The sequence below is a fragment of the Periophthalmus magnuspinnatus genome, chromosome 19, assembly GCF_009829125.3.
Source record: "Periophthalmus magnuspinnatus isolate fPerMag1 chromosome 19, fPerMag1.2.pri, whole genome shotgun sequence".
NCBI lineage: Eukaryota > Metazoa > Chordata > Actinopteri > Gobiiformes > Gobiidae > Periophthalmus > Periophthalmus magnuspinnatus.
This window is the reverse complement of record NC_047144.1, coordinates 5,387,637-5,404,892: the sequence shown is the minus strand read 5'-3', so window position 1 is coordinate 5,404,892 and position 17,256 is coordinate 5,387,637. Positions and strand designations below refer to the sequence as shown.

The 17,256-nt window shown below is 39.4% G+C and overlaps 1 protein-coding gene across 1 annotated transcript in view; it reads right to left on the bottom strand.

Annotated features, from left to right (window-relative positions):
- itga3b (integrin, alpha 3b) overlaps positions 1-17,256 on the bottom strand; it is a 33,152-nt gene that overhangs the window by 2,087 nt on the left and 13,809 nt on the right. Inside the window, exons 2-24 of the mRNA XM_033984431.2 lie at positions 9,922-10,049; positions 9,435-9,517; positions 9,083-9,332; positions 8,646-8,747; positions 8,363-8,567; positions 7,477-7,670; positions 6,438-6,526; positions 5,887-6,020; positions 5,699-5,782; positions 5,545-5,612; positions 5,321-5,466; positions 4,869-5,015; positions 4,699-4,796; positions 3,975-4,143; positions 3,799-3,873; positions 3,650-3,729; positions 2,890-2,967; positions 2,706-2,808; positions 1,768-1,944; positions 823-951; positions 615-728; positions 258-356; positions 58-183 (exon numbers count right to left, since the gene is read on the bottom strand). Of these exons, the coding sequence (XP_033840322.1) occupies positions 58-183; positions 258-356; positions 615-728; positions 823-951; positions 1,768-1,944; positions 2,706-2,808; positions 2,890-2,967; positions 3,650-3,729; positions 3,799-3,873; positions 3,975-4,143; positions 4,699-4,796; positions 4,869-5,015; positions 5,321-5,466; positions 5,545-5,612; positions 5,699-5,782; positions 5,887-6,020; positions 6,438-6,526; positions 7,477-7,670; positions 8,363-8,567; positions 8,646-8,747; positions 9,083-9,332; positions 9,435-9,517; positions 9,922-10,049 (2,878 nt within the window). The remainder of the gene's footprint in view (positions 1-57; positions 184-257; positions 357-614; positions 729-822; positions 952-1,767; positions 1,945-2,705; positions 2,809-2,889; positions 2,968-3,649; positions 3,730-3,798; positions 3,874-3,974; positions 4,144-4,698; positions 4,797-4,868; positions 5,016-5,320; positions 5,467-5,544; positions 5,613-5,698; positions 5,783-5,886; positions 6,021-6,437; positions 6,527-7,476; positions 7,671-8,362; positions 8,568-8,645; positions 8,748-9,082; positions 9,333-9,434; positions 9,518-9,921; positions 10,050-17,256) is intronic.

Below are 17,256 nucleotides of genomic sequence, written 5' to 3'. Positions count from 1 at the left end.
TATAGTATGTATAGACATATAAAGGACACATGAGTGCTGAAATGCTGCGTGCCTTACCTTCCATAGTATAAGTATAATAATTCCTAGTAGGACAATCCCGGCCACTGCAGCTGAGATGATGATCCACAGAGGAAGCTCGTACTGCGTCTCAACGTCCTCTAGGGGGTCTATCTGCACTCGGAACTGAACAAGCATGAAAGGGTCCTGTCACATACTCATGTTTATATCAGTGGTCGTATTCAGAGTTGTTTACATACCTCAGTGCTCTGAGGATCCATCTTGATAGTTGGTTTATCAGTAATTAGCTTTAAGAAGGCATGCCCTCTGACCTCCACTCTCAGAGCATTGCTATAGTCCTGTAAGAACAGTAAAAACACACCCTCTGTTGAGATGTAAAATTGCATAAATATAAAAATGTCTAACATTATCAGTAATGGTAATATCCAGTGTAAGAATGTGGATTGATTCCTTAATACTATAATCGTTGCTAACCTGCATTGTGAAAACAGTTTTCAATCATTGCTTGAAAGAGAAATAGAATGAGATGGAGAGAAATGCTGTTGCTAGTCAGATTACCATAACAGTAGTGTTAAGTGTCATCACTCTGGACTAACCTCCAGCATAGTGCCATTCCAGAGACGTGAGCGCACATAGATCTGGGCTGAGTTTGTCATGTTGAGCAGTGGACAGGTGAAGGTCCAACAGCGGGCCGTCCCTTTGGAGCAATCCTTTAACAAATCAAACACATTGATGTTTGGATGATAAAGTGCGAGTACCTTGTTGAGACATTGGGGTGTGGACTTATGGCACTGTGGCCCTTACCAGCAGGAAGCTCTCTTTCCTGGGGGCGTGCAGGGTGATTGCTGCCTGTGGCTCAATAATCATGGGCTGATTGTTCTCATCATCCACAACCACTTGACGTTTGGTGCGCTTTTTTGAGGTTTCTGACAACTGCCAGACAACAAGGCAAAAGAGAGAAACAAGAGCAGAGGGAAGAGCAGAGACACAGGAGGAGACGTTACATCAGAGAGTTGGTCGGTAATTACTAGTTGTGATAAAGACATTACCAAATCTGGGCCAGAATAGCATTTCCATTGTCTATTCTTAACATGGACTATTTAGGGCTCTGTGGTGTTTAGATGTGGGAAGCACAAATATATTCTGAGGTTTGGCTTTCGGCCTTATTCGCACCGACATTTCACTGTAGACTTTTATTCATAAGTACAAGTCTATTTTTCAAACTCATCTAAACCAACATACAGGATTTTCTTTTACTCAGTATATATAGTTATGTGAAAAAACTTGAACAAAAACAGGATGGTTGGTGGGTGCACACTGTGCCTCTGCTGCCCCATTTATAAACATAAGTACATAAAATAACAAAGTCTAATTACAGTTATGAAAGAACTTACTTTAATAAATATGATTCTCTGTGGCAGCCTGGGTTGCCCTTTCATGCACAATTGCAAAAAATAACTTGTTTTCCCAACTGATAAACAGACAAAAATTTAACTAATTGAGACCAAAATTATACAAAAATAGATCTAAAATTGGTCGGTGCACTCAAAATAAGAAAAAAAAAGATTTAATTATAAAGCTATTTTGCTTTATTGTATATAACACAATACACTATTCACATTTTTCTATTTTTGAACCACAAACATTGTTAAAATCCCAAAACCATTGTGTGAGGAATGACTATTTTCTTTCAAATATTTATTTTCCATTCTGCACTATGTGGGAGTCCGGCTGTGTGTGCATGCTTACAGTTAGGTTGAGCGGGTTGACGATGTCTCCGGGCGGGGTGCACTCTGTCTCTGAGTCGGTTGCCACGGTGATCTTGGTCAGGTACAGGAGCCACTTGCCGCTGGTGACCTCAGCTGGCCACTCAAACTCCACCGCCAGCGTAGCCAGGTCTCCCAAAGACTGACCTCCAACATTCACCTATCCAGTAATATTTTTAAAAATGCTCTTTCATAAATGCAGAAATCAAATCTATAATATCAGACTGACTGAAGTTGGTGGTGTATATATGTACGCATACAGATTTAGGAATGTAGATAAAATGTGTAAATTCTGGCAAAATATTACATTTTTATTTAACACCTTTTCTCTTTTATGCATCCCTTTTACTTTTATTTTTATTTGTCGTAGTCAGAGGTGGGTAAAGTAGCCAAAATTGTACTTGTAAGAGTAACATTACTTCAAAAAATTATTACTCAAGTAGAAGTATACAGTAGTGGAGAGTAACTTTAAGAGTAACATCTGATGCGGTGTAATCAGATGTTACAGTAAGATTACAGCAAGACAGAACAAACAAATATGGATTAACATTTATAAAACCTTTTTCATTATTACAATAAAGTATATAGTTAAAATGAGAACATTTTCTTGTTAAGATGTAATCATTGCAGGTTTTAACGACTTCAGTTCCTTCTTTTAACATAAACATATTAAGCTCATCTCCAGTGCACTGGGCTGGTCATTTTCTCAACTCCTCAACTCAATGTTAAGAAACCAATTAAATAAATAAATTATGTTATTCTATATAAATTAAAAATAGCATCCACCCAGTCACATACCACCAAAACCAGGGCTTGTTTCCCCCCACGCAGTATTAAAGTTGGGACGTGTGTAGACATGAAAGACTGGGTGTGGATGTATTGTGGATGCAGTCTTAATATAGAGGAGCTGAGGTGACTCACATTGAAGGTGAACTCCACCAGGCTGCCCACGTCACTGCTGTTGACCATGGCAGACTCGCCCTTCACCGTGCCACTGAACTGAGTCTGCACCAGAGGGTTGACTCTAGAAGGACGTTTGGAAATGGAACGTTTTTAGTATATTGTAGAGATACTTGTTTTGAGTATTTTAAATGTATGGAGTTACATTGAGAATGAAGGGCGGATGGTGTTTTCAATCAGAAGACCAAAGGGAACAGGTAACAGGTCGTTCTGGTTACTAACACTGCAAAGAAAGAAAACAAAACATTATCTTGAGATCCTGTAGAGAAATTCAAACTTAAACATACACAAACATATGACCACTGATTATTAATTGCAACAAAACTGTCTTAGGGCATCTCCAATCTGAAGATGTTTCTCTGTCCACTTTTGATGGGTCCAACAAAAGCAAATATATCGATTGGCCAAACATTAGTTGGCTTATATAGGGGGCAGATATCGTCAGCTATCAGCCATAATGCTCCAGCACAGTTATGTTTGTGATGAAATGGAGCTCTAAATCTGAAATCTGAAAAGACTGCTATAGTTACACTTTTTTGTTACTAACTTTCCTTAAGCAGATCATTGTGTTGCTCTAGGTCAGTGTCTAGTAACTGGAAAGTGTGGTCCAGATCAAAGAGCCACTATAACTTCAGGTTCTGATTTTTATGTCAGAATGTACAAACAAGTACAGTTTGTTGAGCTGAGATACTGCAAAAGGCTAGACGCCATAATGTTGTCACTAATTAGTGTTTCACGTTTCAGGCTTGGGGTCAGTGTAGGTAAAGATGTGCTGGAGAAAGGTTTCAGCTTGTGGGAGTTTTAGGAAGAATAAAATGAAGGGTACATGTAAGTGTGCACAAAGTACAGAGAATTGTACATTTCTTTTGCAAGGGAAAACTGAAAGAACATATTCAAACACTTACGTAGACAAGAGCAGCTGGGAAATAATTTTGTGTGTGTACAGGTCAATCCCAGATGTCTCAAATATGAGCGTCAGTGATACCTGGTGACACAAAATTTGAAAAACGAGTCTGCTATAACATGTTTTTTATCACTATTAACTAAGTCCTACCTTGCTATTGCCTTTGAGTGGATTGCCAAGTTCGCACATGAGTGTTTCTTCAAGACTGCATTCTACACTGTGACCCTGTACACATGTATAAAAAAAACATGTATTAGTGCAGTCATAGCCATTTGTGATTAGAAGTACTGTTTGTTGCCCTCTGCTGCCCCCCGGTGGACTCTCACCTCAGATCGGACCCCAGAGTACCTCAGAGCCTCTGGGATGGTCACGTTTAGCTCGGCCTGGTGAGCGTCTTCTGCCAGTTTACTACCAGAGGGCACGTTGGTCACCTCCACCAACAGCCAGATGTACCTGATGTCACTGCTGTACTGGAACACCTGGAAGTTTCCCTGTCTGCAAAAGTATTTAGAAACATTGCAGGTTACATTATAGCAGGTTCAGAGCGCTTTTTAGTACTTTAAAGTGCTTTAGGTTCATATATGTTAAAGCCATGGTATATAACTTTTTGCCAAAAAATAGACAGTAATAAAAGCATGTCTTTTCATTACAGATGTTATTATTGCTCTGAAAAATAGGACTCCTGTTTGGCCTGGAAGAAGGCCTCCTGCTGGTCATGAAGTTGCACACTATCACTTTAAAAATAGAAAAGGGAATCCAACCAAAAGTGTTGCATGAACTGAACTGAAGTTTGACTGAAGTAAAAATACAACATATAGCCAGAGTGCAAGTATGGGCCAGTGCAAGTTTAAATCACAATCAAATGACTGATAATAATAAAGTAATAATATACAAAAAGTTAAAAATTATTTTATGTTCTTAGATAAATTATACGTTTTCATTTTCAATAATTCTCAATATACTTGTCTAAAATACCGTCATTTTTTTTCCAGAAACTTTCGATAAATAAACTTTTCAATAAAAGTATTCCAGTTGCCAGGGTTACTTTACCTGGGGTAAGGGGTTTCCTTGTCATCCACATACTGAGCTGTCAGCTGCAGGTTACTGGAGCATATGTTGTCAGTGCCACACTCTTTCAGAAAGTTAATCTATAACAAAAATAATATATAATTCAATTCCTTTCTTAAATTAAAATGGTGTAATATTTCATTGCTCCGTACCTCTGTCCTCTGTGTGAGTTTCTGTTCCTGGCTGAAAATTGGGTATGCGTCCAAGTTCTGTAAGGAGCGCCTTGATTTTGGCTTTTGCTCATTTATAGAAACATTGAGGGAGAAAACCACCGGCTCTAGTTTGTCTCGTAGTGGAACCTGTTAAAATGTAATTCTTATTTGCTTTACATCCATGAAGCTAAACGCAAAAGACATGACATCAAGTATTATAATAGAGTGGAACTAAACACTAGATCTGTTTTTGCTGCTTTTACTGTTACTAGTCTTTTTTTTGGCAAATCGGGTACTTGGTGACAATACACAGAACTGCCCTGATTACAGCCAGGCGTTTCTGATTACAAACACTGGGCTGCAGGGGCGAAGTTTGAAGTGTGGATAACTGTTAGACCGATCACACTGTTCCTCACGAGTTTAAGTGTTTAGTCCCACTACAAGTATCTTACCACCACAGAGAGCTTCAAAGTTTGACACTCTGTTTTGGAAGCGGTTAAAGCTAGGACGTCAGTGTAGAAGTCTGCGTTATTGTCCTGGAACACCACACGGGCACTCTTCCTCGTGTCCATGTCCGCTTCAATGGTGTACTTTACATCTGCAGAAAAAAAAAAACATAAAACAGATAGTACCGATATTGCAGCGTATGGTTTAATCCCACATGCTTTTTGCTTACTGATGGTTCTCTTGAAGTTTTTGTTTCCATTGCTCAGGGTAAAAGACATACAGACAGTGGCAGTTATGCTAAAAAAAAAGAAATATTAGTTTAATTTTTATTTGCTTTTATTGTTTTCTTTTAAAACAGAACCGTCCAGACTATCAAGACTTACCATGGTTGGTTTACACACTGATTAGGGTCAACAATCTTCGGTTCCACTGTTATGTCTTTTGTTAAATGGATAACGGGTCTGGATCTAAAGACAAAATAGAGCTTTAGCATATACATTTAAAAATATTTCACTTTGCTGTCCTCACTTGGAATATAAGAGGCTAAATTCGAGCGAGTATGTTATTGTACCTTAATAAAGCAATGTGGTCATCAAGCGAACCCACTAATATATCCGGATAACTGTTCTCATCCATGTCCATGCCGCCGTTGATGGAGTAACCGAACGTCGTAAATCCAGCGCCAATGGATTTACCTTCAATCACCTGCAAGGGGCGACAAACACTGATTTGTCAAGGAACTAGCGTGGCCTGTCACATAGCATATTTTGAAGTGAGATACAGTGCTGGAAAATGATAAAGATGATCATATTTAAATCAAACCATAAAGCAGAATTATTCACGAAAAAGTATTCTGTGATTTTGTTAAATATTGTTGGGCTTTACACAGAAATAACAGAATGCAACACTTAAGTAATACGTTATGGTTTAGTTTATAATTCGATCTTTTACAGCTCAAATCTTGTCATTTCCCACTAAAACAAAGCAAAGTACCCATGATTAATACTGGCTTTCAAAAATGATTGTTCCATTCATCATATATTAAACTATAAGTCGACATAGCATTATCGTGACAGGTCTATAACTATTTCACTCATTCACTCTTATTTGTCGTTGTATTACCTGACTGGGTTTCTCCGAGATTCCCTGTTTACTCCCAGTCCAGACGTACACCTGGCCTGTCTCATAGAAGGGCGCACCCACAGCAAAATCTATTCAGAAAAGAATTATTATTGATTAGATGTGAATTCAATACAATTCCACCTTGTGATGTCACGTGGTAATACAGGAAGTGCTCCACTGTGGTTTTAAACTCCGCACACCTTCACTAGAATCATATGGATGATTTCAGACCTAGAATTGCCCATCTCTACTGAAATAAAAGGTAAAAGGTAGCTACTAACTTAAAAAAAACTACCACTTCATGACATCACAAGGTGGAGCAGAGCATTTTGAGCTTTGGAGAAGAAGAAAGACTAATAATAAAGGATCACTTAAACATGTGTGAATGAAACAAAACACAACACTGGATATACAGCAAACGACGAAAGTTAAATCTGTCAACACGCAAATTATTGAAGGAGTGAAGAGGTTTCTCCGCTTCCTCATTTCTGGTCAGATTACTGCTGGACACCGCCTTATATCTGTCTGAAAGGAGGAGCTAATTACACTGAAACTGTAAACGGCTATTGTCTCCAGTTTCAACCTATAATGGCCGCCTATTGTTCTCTTTGTTCCTGGTTAATCCAACAGCATTATAACATGGCTTAACACTAATAACCTATTTTGTGCAATATAGGACATTTTAATTAGTTTAGTTAATTTAGTTCTGTACATGTATTTTGTATTGTAACACTGAAATTTCCCAAACTGTGACAATAAAAGGTTCTCTGATTCTTATTAGTACTATATTTGCCCTCTAGATGGCAGCACTAGCAAGGTATTGATTAATGCTACTGTAGAACCTTCTGATATGTACTTAGTTAGACAGTTGCTGAGATAAATACAGAAGAAAGTGTGTGGAAATTATTACAATACAAGCAATTAATGGGAAATGACAGTCTTAGTTCCATTTAATAATTAACGAAACACATTTAACCTATTGTATTTGTAATGTAGAGAATGCATACTAAAATGAACCTTTTTTTTAAATCAATAATACCTTGGAAGCCATCTTGATTTATGTCCCCGAGAGCGGCCAGTGCGAAACCAAACCCGGAGGCGGCAGGACCGGTCAGGACGAGCTTGGGAGTCTTCTGGAAAGAGCCGTTCTCGTTCATATAAATGTAAACTGCTCCGCCTCGCTCCTTCATCCGGTCAAAGTAAAAGGGGGCACCCACTATCAGGTCGTTCCAGCTGGAAAAATATATAAGCATAACATTAGCGCACACGTGTCAGTCACAGCAATAAAAATCGATAACGCAAAGTTTATCTAAGTAAGGTAAAAGAAGGGTGGTTTCTATCATTCATCACTGCATACTCCTCACAGGATTATGGCAGCGGAGCATCCAAGCATTAAGCAGCTTTATTCCACAGATAAAGACTCATGACATGTTCAGGTGTAAATGCTTTTTTTAAAGGCGCTGTTCCAAGTTTCTCATGTATTTACTTTGCCACAGAGCAGGTATATTGCAAAATGCGACTATGCGATATCTGCATCTAATTTTAAAGCGTTTTTATTGTCCGTGAACCAGGAAGTAAGGCTGATGCACTGTTAGCATGCTAGTTGGTGCTAGTGCCTTACTTAAACACCTAAACAACAAAACGTAGGTTGCTAGGAATGCGTTAGAACTTTGTATATCTGCAAACAGTTTAAAATGAGCTAGTTCTGACTGTAAAAATCACTACTACACTACTATTACTGCACAACCAAATACTACTGCGTAACTTCTACTGCATAACTGTGGAAGGCTCTTTATCTGATGTACTATAAAGTCTCAGCGGTGCCAGCTTGTTTACACTGTTTTCCTCCCTTCACGATTATTAATATTATGAACATGAAAGGTTGACATTTGGCTATATTCCTATTTTTAGCGTTTAGAACCTACTCGTCATTGTTGAGGTCAGTGACTGCAAGACTGTTCCCAAAGTAGGAGCCAACTTGTTCCCCGGGGATGACCAGAACTATCTCCATTGAAGTGTCCGACTTCTTCCCAAACAGCACCGAGCCCTTGGACTCGTCTCTGGGAGCCCCCGACAACACCGTGTAGTCATCAAGAGACAGCAGCTTTTTCTCCTCTATCACAGAATAACCTAAATGAAAGAAATGTCAATGTTAACGTCAAGTGTAACAACAACTTTTATTAAAACAGGGCTTGAGTAAATAGTTACCCATATAGCTGTATCTGTATCGTACCAACTGTCCAAAGTTTTTGTCCACCGAGTCCCAGGACATAGAGGGGCTGGGATTTCTCCATGTTATATGAACGTTTCCTGGCAAAAAGCACAGTTGTTGTTAGACCGTTATAATGATAAACAGAGTATTGTGTCGTATTAGTTAGAGTTTATTACTATCCGTGGGTTTCAGAATGATGAGAATCTAGGACTTTTGCCATAGCGATTAACAATTAAAGTCCTTAAAATGTTGCATAAAACAGGAAGCTGAAACCCATTAATACCATTGGAGGAAGAATTTCTATTATGTCTATTATTTTTAAACATAACTCCAGTTCAGACCAAATATTAATCTACAGTAAAAATAAATAATTTACTCGACTGAGCTAAAAATAGAATGTTAAATCTTCTTGTGTTTATTTCAAAAACTTTACCTTGCCACAAGTAGCTTCCAGTTGCTCCGAGGTATACGTCCGTGTCGGTCATGCCCCCCGAGATGCCCATACTGCACATCCCCTCGCTCTCCATGTCCCGGTTGGGGTCGCACATCTCGTACTTGTGAGTCTGCCAGTCGTCCGAGGGGTCAAAGGTCAGGTCGTTTCCTCTGACGAAGCATTTGCCAATCATGCGCCGCTGCTCTTCCGTGCCACCGGGAACAATCTTCACATATCGATGGCCACATGCCTGGACAATGAGAAGGAAAATATGGCAACAGTGAAAAGAGATTCAAAAAGAAATCATGTAAAAAATTAAATTGAGGCTATTTGAATATTTTTGTCATCCTACCAGCACACGGCCCGGCTGTTGATCCCGTTGGGTTGCCACAGTTACTCCTAGCCACATTCCCTCCACCATTTCTGAAGGGTTAGCTGAAGCAAGTGAAATGACCAAATGTTTATCAGTGATTCAATAATTATCAATGACAAATGGACATTGAGAACTTACACATATTACATGACAGGATTAATTTAATGTCTAGTCTTTACCCAGTTAATCCAGATTAGGAGGGTCGGGTAAAAGTGTATTCAAGTTTGTGTCTTGTGACTAAGTCTGGTCGTGCCTGAACAAATGTAAACCACAAAATTGCGCAGGTACAGCACTTTTACATCAATATCTTGGGACTTTCATTTAATTATGAATAGTGCTTTCAGTGCCTGGGTTCTTATTCAAATCTCCTTATCTTGAATTAACATGATTTAACTTTTAATATTTGATCTTCTAAATCTACTGTATGCTGTGGTTGTATGAAATTCAAATAATAAAATCCACTTACTTGAGGTGAGCAGGTCCATGCGGGTGCAGTCATTGCTGTCTGTGGTAATGGGGCAGGAGTACACTGCTCCGGTCTCGTTCACATTGGGGAGGGATGAGGCCTTTTCTTTAGGAGCTCCAGCCAGAAGTCTGTGCAAAGAGCAGACATGATACGATAAAAGAAGTTTGCTAGAAACAAGAAAGCACGCTGTAGTATTTTTGCAGCATCAGCAGCATAAGACTTGCTCTAAATTAACCAGAGTCACATGTATCAGCTCCTAAAGTCACGTGGCTGAACCAAAATGTACTAATCTAGGTATATCTAAAATGTGCAAATACCAAACCAAAACACTGAGCAATAAATCAGACATTTTCTATCTAAAATACAATATAGGTTAAACCAATGAATATATTTATGGTTGATATATACAAAAATTAATTAAGCAACCTTATCTGTTCATCTCGGCAACTGACTTAGCTGGTACTGGTGCTGATTTAGAAATCAGTTATTACAGTCAGTTATTTACTATTAGATAGAGCACGACTGCTTTGGTCTGGACCTGTGACAAGTCCAGACTGCACAGACAAACTGAGCTGAGCGGGTGATGGAGCGGGCCTTTGCCCACTCAGGCGTCCTCCCTACATCAGCAGCTCTCAGAGGGACACTTTGAAGAGGAGGATTAGACCCTTTGGCCACAGTGCTGCACCGGGACACTGTTTACTGTCAGCACAAGATTTATTAGCTCCACTTTGTAGGCGGAAGGTGCAGACAGCCGTGTTTACAGTGCACGCCACACGTGCACGCCAGTATTGTGCAATGAAACAAAAGCCATGGTGGGATGGTCAGAGAGAGTGTGAGTAAAGGGTAAAACATTTGTGGAAGTGATCACATTCAGGAGATTCATGATTGAAATATTGGGAAAGTGAAGACAGAGGAGTTAAGAAATGAGTCACCTTTGTGGGCAGCTACTTCCTCTATAAGTACTGATAAGTGAAGGTGCGCACATGACCAGGCAGGACTGAGGGAAGGTCAAATCAAACATGAGTCATCACATTGTTCAGACAAAAGTCATTAACACAGAAAGATCAAAACTATGACTAACTGTACATATTAACATGCCGTCATTCACAAATGAAACCTGGACAAAGTTAATTAGCATACTTCAAAGTAGGGTTGCCAAAGTATCGAAAATCAGAACCCTGATCTGTTATGTTCACTGGGTTTCATTGTCCAAAATAATGCGTGACCAATTATCCAAAAAATACAGTATGAAATATATCCATAAATGTAAAATTAAAATGCTATATCTCTTTCCATCCATTCCCACTTTAATCCACACACTCTTCATACAAAATGTCCACACACCAGACAATCTAAGACAATCTAATCCAAACATCTTAGGAGGAGGACTTTGATGTCTCCCTAAACCCATAGGTCACTGGTATGCTCCGCTGAAGCCATGTGACTGGTTTCCTGTGGGCTTTATCAGGTTACCTTGTTAGTATGGGACACATGCTGGTCTGAGATTGACCCTACTCTCCATCCTATGTCTGCATCATTACATTTCTGAAGTGAAATTATCTCTTCTTTCCTCTGCCACAGACACTATCAGCACTGAAACAATTAGCTTACAGAGTGATGACAAGTGAGAGGAGCCAACATGGCTGCCCAGAGCCTGCAGTTTCCACTTGACTGGGTTGAAGAGGTGAGTAATCAGTGATAATGTAAGGCACAGAGATAAAGCACAAGTATATGAGACTGAATGTTTGAGTTTGCATTATATGGACATATTCCTGATACAGTATACAAGTCAATGCAATACAATATACCAAGTTGTAGCAGTAATACTTGTAGGACTGGTAGTAGTAGGATACATTTATAATCAGACTGCTAAACTCCTCTTAAATGTAGGCTCTTTAATAAGCACTGCTGCAGTTTTGTCTTTTAATGACTAAGCACTTTATATTCCTCTGCTGATGTTTGATTCTGTGTGGAGGACAACTGCAATTTCTTTCTATGTACACTTCTGCATCTGAATGACATCCAGCCTGTCTAAATAAGTCTAAGGCATTTGAAAACTTATTCTACAGAGCTTACTTGAGATGGTAGAATTAGCATTTCAGTGTCTTATAGCAGATGTTTGACAGAGTTTATGGTTAATATGGTTAATTATAATTTGTGCTGATAGAGAAGACACTGAACTTTGTGCCAGTTCTTGCTTCATGTCACTATGCCCAGTCATTATGGAGCTAATTCCCCAAGCATTCATTCTACATTAGTATTCAAACAGGTCTGGTCTCTGTGTCTCTATGACCCATGTGTCTCTCACTGTTTGTTGTGGAAATGTGGCTTTGCTGATAGATGGCATTACCACTGGCAGATAGTAATGGCACAGCCCAGTGTGAGCAGCACTTTGGTATTTTATTATTGCAAAACCACATGGTGAAAATGAGAACCGAAAGCTAAAATATTTATAATACGATTTCGCAAGGGGCACTGTTACGGAAATACAATAGGGCCACTTTTACTTTTTTACAACTCACGTTCTCATCAAGTAATAGCAATGTCTCTGAGTAGGTCTAGAACTTCTTACCATAATGTGGTCTTAAGTAGGAGGACTTTTTTTCTTAAAGGGATGTATGGACATGTTATTGTTGTCTGAAATGTTCCATAATATGACATTAAACTTGTATTTATTCAATTGTACATGCTTAAAAATACCTTAAACCGCATGCATTCTTCTATAAGTGGGCTTGTCTTTCTACAGATCTGACCTGTAACTTGGCCTGGTGGAGTCTCCTTCTTCTTGTCTCTCTAAAGATAGGTTAATGCCATATTCTGGAACATTCGAGGCAAAGCAGTAACATCATGGAGATGAGCAGATGGTAGACCTTTCACCAGAAAAGTTACATAGAGCTTTAAATGAAACTTAATTCAAAATGGATAATCAAAATGACCAGCAGGCTGAGCATCACTGTCTGCCAATGTGAGTCTTGTTATTCACAGGTTAAGACCTTCTATAGCCTTAAGATCTACCAATAATCTCATGTATTATACACGATAAGACCCAAGGTGCAGTTTTCAAATTGTACTTAGATCAGAACAGGACCAAATCTAAAAATAAATCTAATAAAACCTGGACAAATGAGAATGCTCCCTAGCTCGACATGTCTTACCACCCAATAAAGTCCTGCGGGAACTACGGTATTTAATTTTAAATATGCCCAAAACCATCTAAATATGCCAAGAATGCCCCACACGGGTATTACAAAAACTGACTCAGCATTGACATCACATTTCATATCCTGTCCTGTTCCCACCACCACTGTCCTATGTCCTCCATCTCCTGTCTCCTCATCACCTCCTCATAACCATTCCACAGAAAAAACAAGAGAGGGGAGGACAGAGACGAGCAGGACGGGAGGCTGCTGCATTCCTGCTCTCGGGACATGTTGAAATTTGCCCCCTCTGGCCCGTTGACTGATCTCAGAGTGACAGAAGAAGCAGAGACTGTATGGAAATGGAAAATAGACTGCTGTAAAGTCATAATAGTAGGATTGGCTAAACGAGTTTGAATCATGAGGCTGTGTTCTTTTTACTCTGACATGGGAGTTGAAAGTGAAGGACCCACAGGTATATCGGCTAATGTGGGAAGACCATCAGTATCAATACTTAAGAAAATCATAATTACATAAACGGGACAAAATTGGACCTTTCTTGAAGAGTTTCAGAATGATCATGAGCTTTATCACTTTATCAACTATTATAAGGCCACATGGTATTATAGAAAGTAGGTTTACTATTATTTGGTGTTAAAAATTACAGTCTATGGTCTAAAAAGAGCGTTTATTATTATGGTTTTGAAGTATGGAGCCTATTCTTTGTTTTGTATTGAAATAGATATTTGTGTAATCCCTCAGTCGTCCAGGTAGTCGAGTTTTTATTAAAGTTTAGTACAGTTGTCCCTCACTATATCGTCTGCGAAAAGTGTATAAAGTGTGTGGTGAGGGGTTTTACAGCCTTAAAACATATAATAATTGTAAAAAATAGAGCTGACTACTGAGCAGATTTCAACTAGTGCGGGTTATTTTAAGAACGTAACCACTGTATTGCTATAACACTCTACTCTCAGGTTAGCAAAGGGCCTTTTGGTGCTGAGTTTGCTAATCTCCATGTGTTCTAGTGGTTCCCCAGGGTTTCTATCACCAATCTACAACCTTCAGTTCTCATCACTATTCTTCAGTAAGACAAGAGTGACTGTCATAGCTCAGGATATGGAGTTAGATCCTCGGCGCTACACTACGGTCACCCAATGTACACTGAGTAACATCCACGTACAGTATTACCTTATCATTATTACTGAGAAATGTGTCACTGATGGAGACGTGTCATAAAAACAGTCCATGTGGAGCGGATGAAAGAGAAGCCGCTCCCTGCCGCACAGTCTGAGTCTGTTGGGTTCATCAGTCAGACGCAGGCTAAAGCAAAAACATCGTAATTATACTTTATGCTGCTAAATCTGTACACTCGACGCAGCTCTACAAATCGCATCGCCATTAGAGAAAACTAGACATTTTTCTCTTTCTTAAAAGCTTTTGACAGAGACAAACACGAACAGGCGAAGGACACGGCTCGCCAGGCATGTTTAAAGTACGAATGAAATAGTGCCATTTTTGCATGTATTTATCTTCATATATGGGCCAGTTGGAACATGATGAAACACACGACTAACCTGAAACGGCCCATTCAGACTTTGGACCTTGTGGAACGAGGTAAATATTTAAAAATGTAAGTGGGAAAAGTAGGCGTTCAAGACTTATGGTGGTTTAACACGAAGAAGAGTTATTTTCAGTGCATGCTTGTACTCAGCTGCCACAAGCGTGCTCGGGGACGACACAAAGCACAGCAGAGTGTGATGGATCGACTATCCTGATAAGTCCTGATAACCTGTTTGTCCCAAAAGGTGTGGCTCTGGCCCCGGGCGACACAAAACACTCCAGTGCAGTTTAGCTTACAGCCAGGCAACATACACCCCAAAAGGAAACTGTATGGTAGTTTCACCTTTATCACAACATCAACTTACAAACCTTTGCTATATGTAAGGGTAATTATAGTACACGTTCATTTTTGTGTGGCTTTTACGATGTTGAAAACGCACAGCTTCAGGCCACGTCTTCAGAATGATCCGTAACGTGCGGAGACATGTGTAGCTCCCAGGTAACAAGGTATAAAGTGGATAGAAAACACAAGGGGCACCGCAAAGAGGCTTTTTTTTTTTTTATGGGGAGAGGAATGAAACACAAAATGATAAACAATTTAACACTGTAACTTTTATTTTGTGTTTCTGTTCTTGGGTTTATCTGCAACTGTTAAAGGAGCTGTACAAAACTTTTTACAGTCTTAACTACTTCATTTGCAGCGGCCCAACGTTTTGTTTTTTTTCACTTACATAATTGCATATACATTCAGGACATCCTAATTATTCGCCGCGATGAGTTTATAAATGTATTTCACAAGTTTCAGAGGCCAGAGCGGAGTTTTGCCGTTATGGTAAGCATGCTAATGTGGACTTCCTGCATCTCGGTCAATAAAACAATATATAACTTGATGTCGATAGTTTACAGTGGACAAGTCTGTACTGAGGCAGGACTAATTTTGCTCAGACACATGGGAAAAAAATGACTACAGGCCAAGCGTAGCTCCTTCTACATAGGCTATTTGAATAACAATATAGTGACATACTTTTTAAAATGTTGCTTTTAAATGTTTTTATTTTATTGCACACGCATTGGACAAGCACGAGACGTTTTAAACTGTATGAATGCAAGTCTTATTGGTGGTAAAGAAAGCAGTGCATGCATATCATATCGAATGCCGACTCAATTTTCAGATTCAATTAGACACAGGGACAATCCAGGCTCATGTCCTGTAATGATGTCACGTCTTCTCCGTAACAACAGACCTAGAGGCTTTATAAGGAACCACAGAGAGAGAGACATATACAGAACTATGCTATTCCTCACATTGTGTAGTTTCAGGAAGCCTCTTTATTGCACAGTGTGACTATGAGCACATCATTTGGTATTGGACTTGTCGCTAAGTCATGCCTTGCTGTTAACACATTTTCAAGGCGTTAACCTACTAGATCAAATGAATGCTATTTTAATAAGGAAGCTTGAAATACAAAATAGTCATGAATATGTAATAACATACTGGGAGATTGATTTATGTAAAGGCTAAGGCACAGTTTTATGAGCAGTGCACTGATTCACCTGAAGACTTTAGAGTAACGGCCAAGTGCTGGTAATGATTAACAGAACCATTGTGTAGAGTAAGAAAAAGGAAGTCGGATTCTGGGGAAGGTTATCAAGCGGCAGTGCAGTTCTGTACAGGTGCTTTGTCGAAATGTTGTCGTAAAGGATGAGGTTAGTTTCCTCACGTGGCCTTTTCTTGATATGAGAGAGCTGATGAACTGATTAGTTTGGATAAGTAACTAACAATAACTACAAAAGCAAGACAAACGTATTAGAAAGGGCCCAATCGCTCTACCCATGAACACAAGCGGGTCAATCTCATGTCCTTTTTGTTTTTTGTTAGAGGGTTGTTGGAGAAAGTACTGCATAATAAGATAACCAGTGCTTCAAAGCTTTAAAGGGGCACTACGCAAGACCAACAGATGACTCCCCCAAATCATGTACATAGCAATAAACATAGAAATATAGATAAGTTTGTCAGCAATAACAAAGCACTCTACAAAGTTACATACAAGTACGTATAAATCACAGACTTTCTCCATTATATCGCTCAGAATAGAACCCAACTTCCTGACTCCAAATCCACGCACAGCTTTGTTGTCTTCACCTTTTTACCTCGGAATATCTTCACCTCGTCATTATCCCACAATGGGTTCCTTCCTGATCACATTTCAAAGCCCAAATCTGACAGTGATACAGGTATGTGCCACACCAGCACTGCATTGCAAATTCATGGTTAATATTAATACTCCATTGATGGGAACTGTCTCTCCAAAACCAGTGTGCCGTATCCACTCGACTGGGCACCTCAGCTGGACAAACATCCTGTCTGAGGACCACCATCTGCCAACAGTGACACAGTAACCACACAGCAAAGTCATTTAGCCCTGTGTGGCAGATCAAACACGGAGACTAACTCGCTAACTCACTTTTTATTTGCACTGACCTAATCCCTCTATGACAACTTAAGGCTAGCATTTGTTTGGATTTTTGCCCACCCACAGTTTAGCATGGGTCACATAGCATACCATAAACAGTGTAAAGACAGGCTGCGCGATTTAGGAAAAACAATTGTTATATATGTTTGAGGATTCAGTTCAAG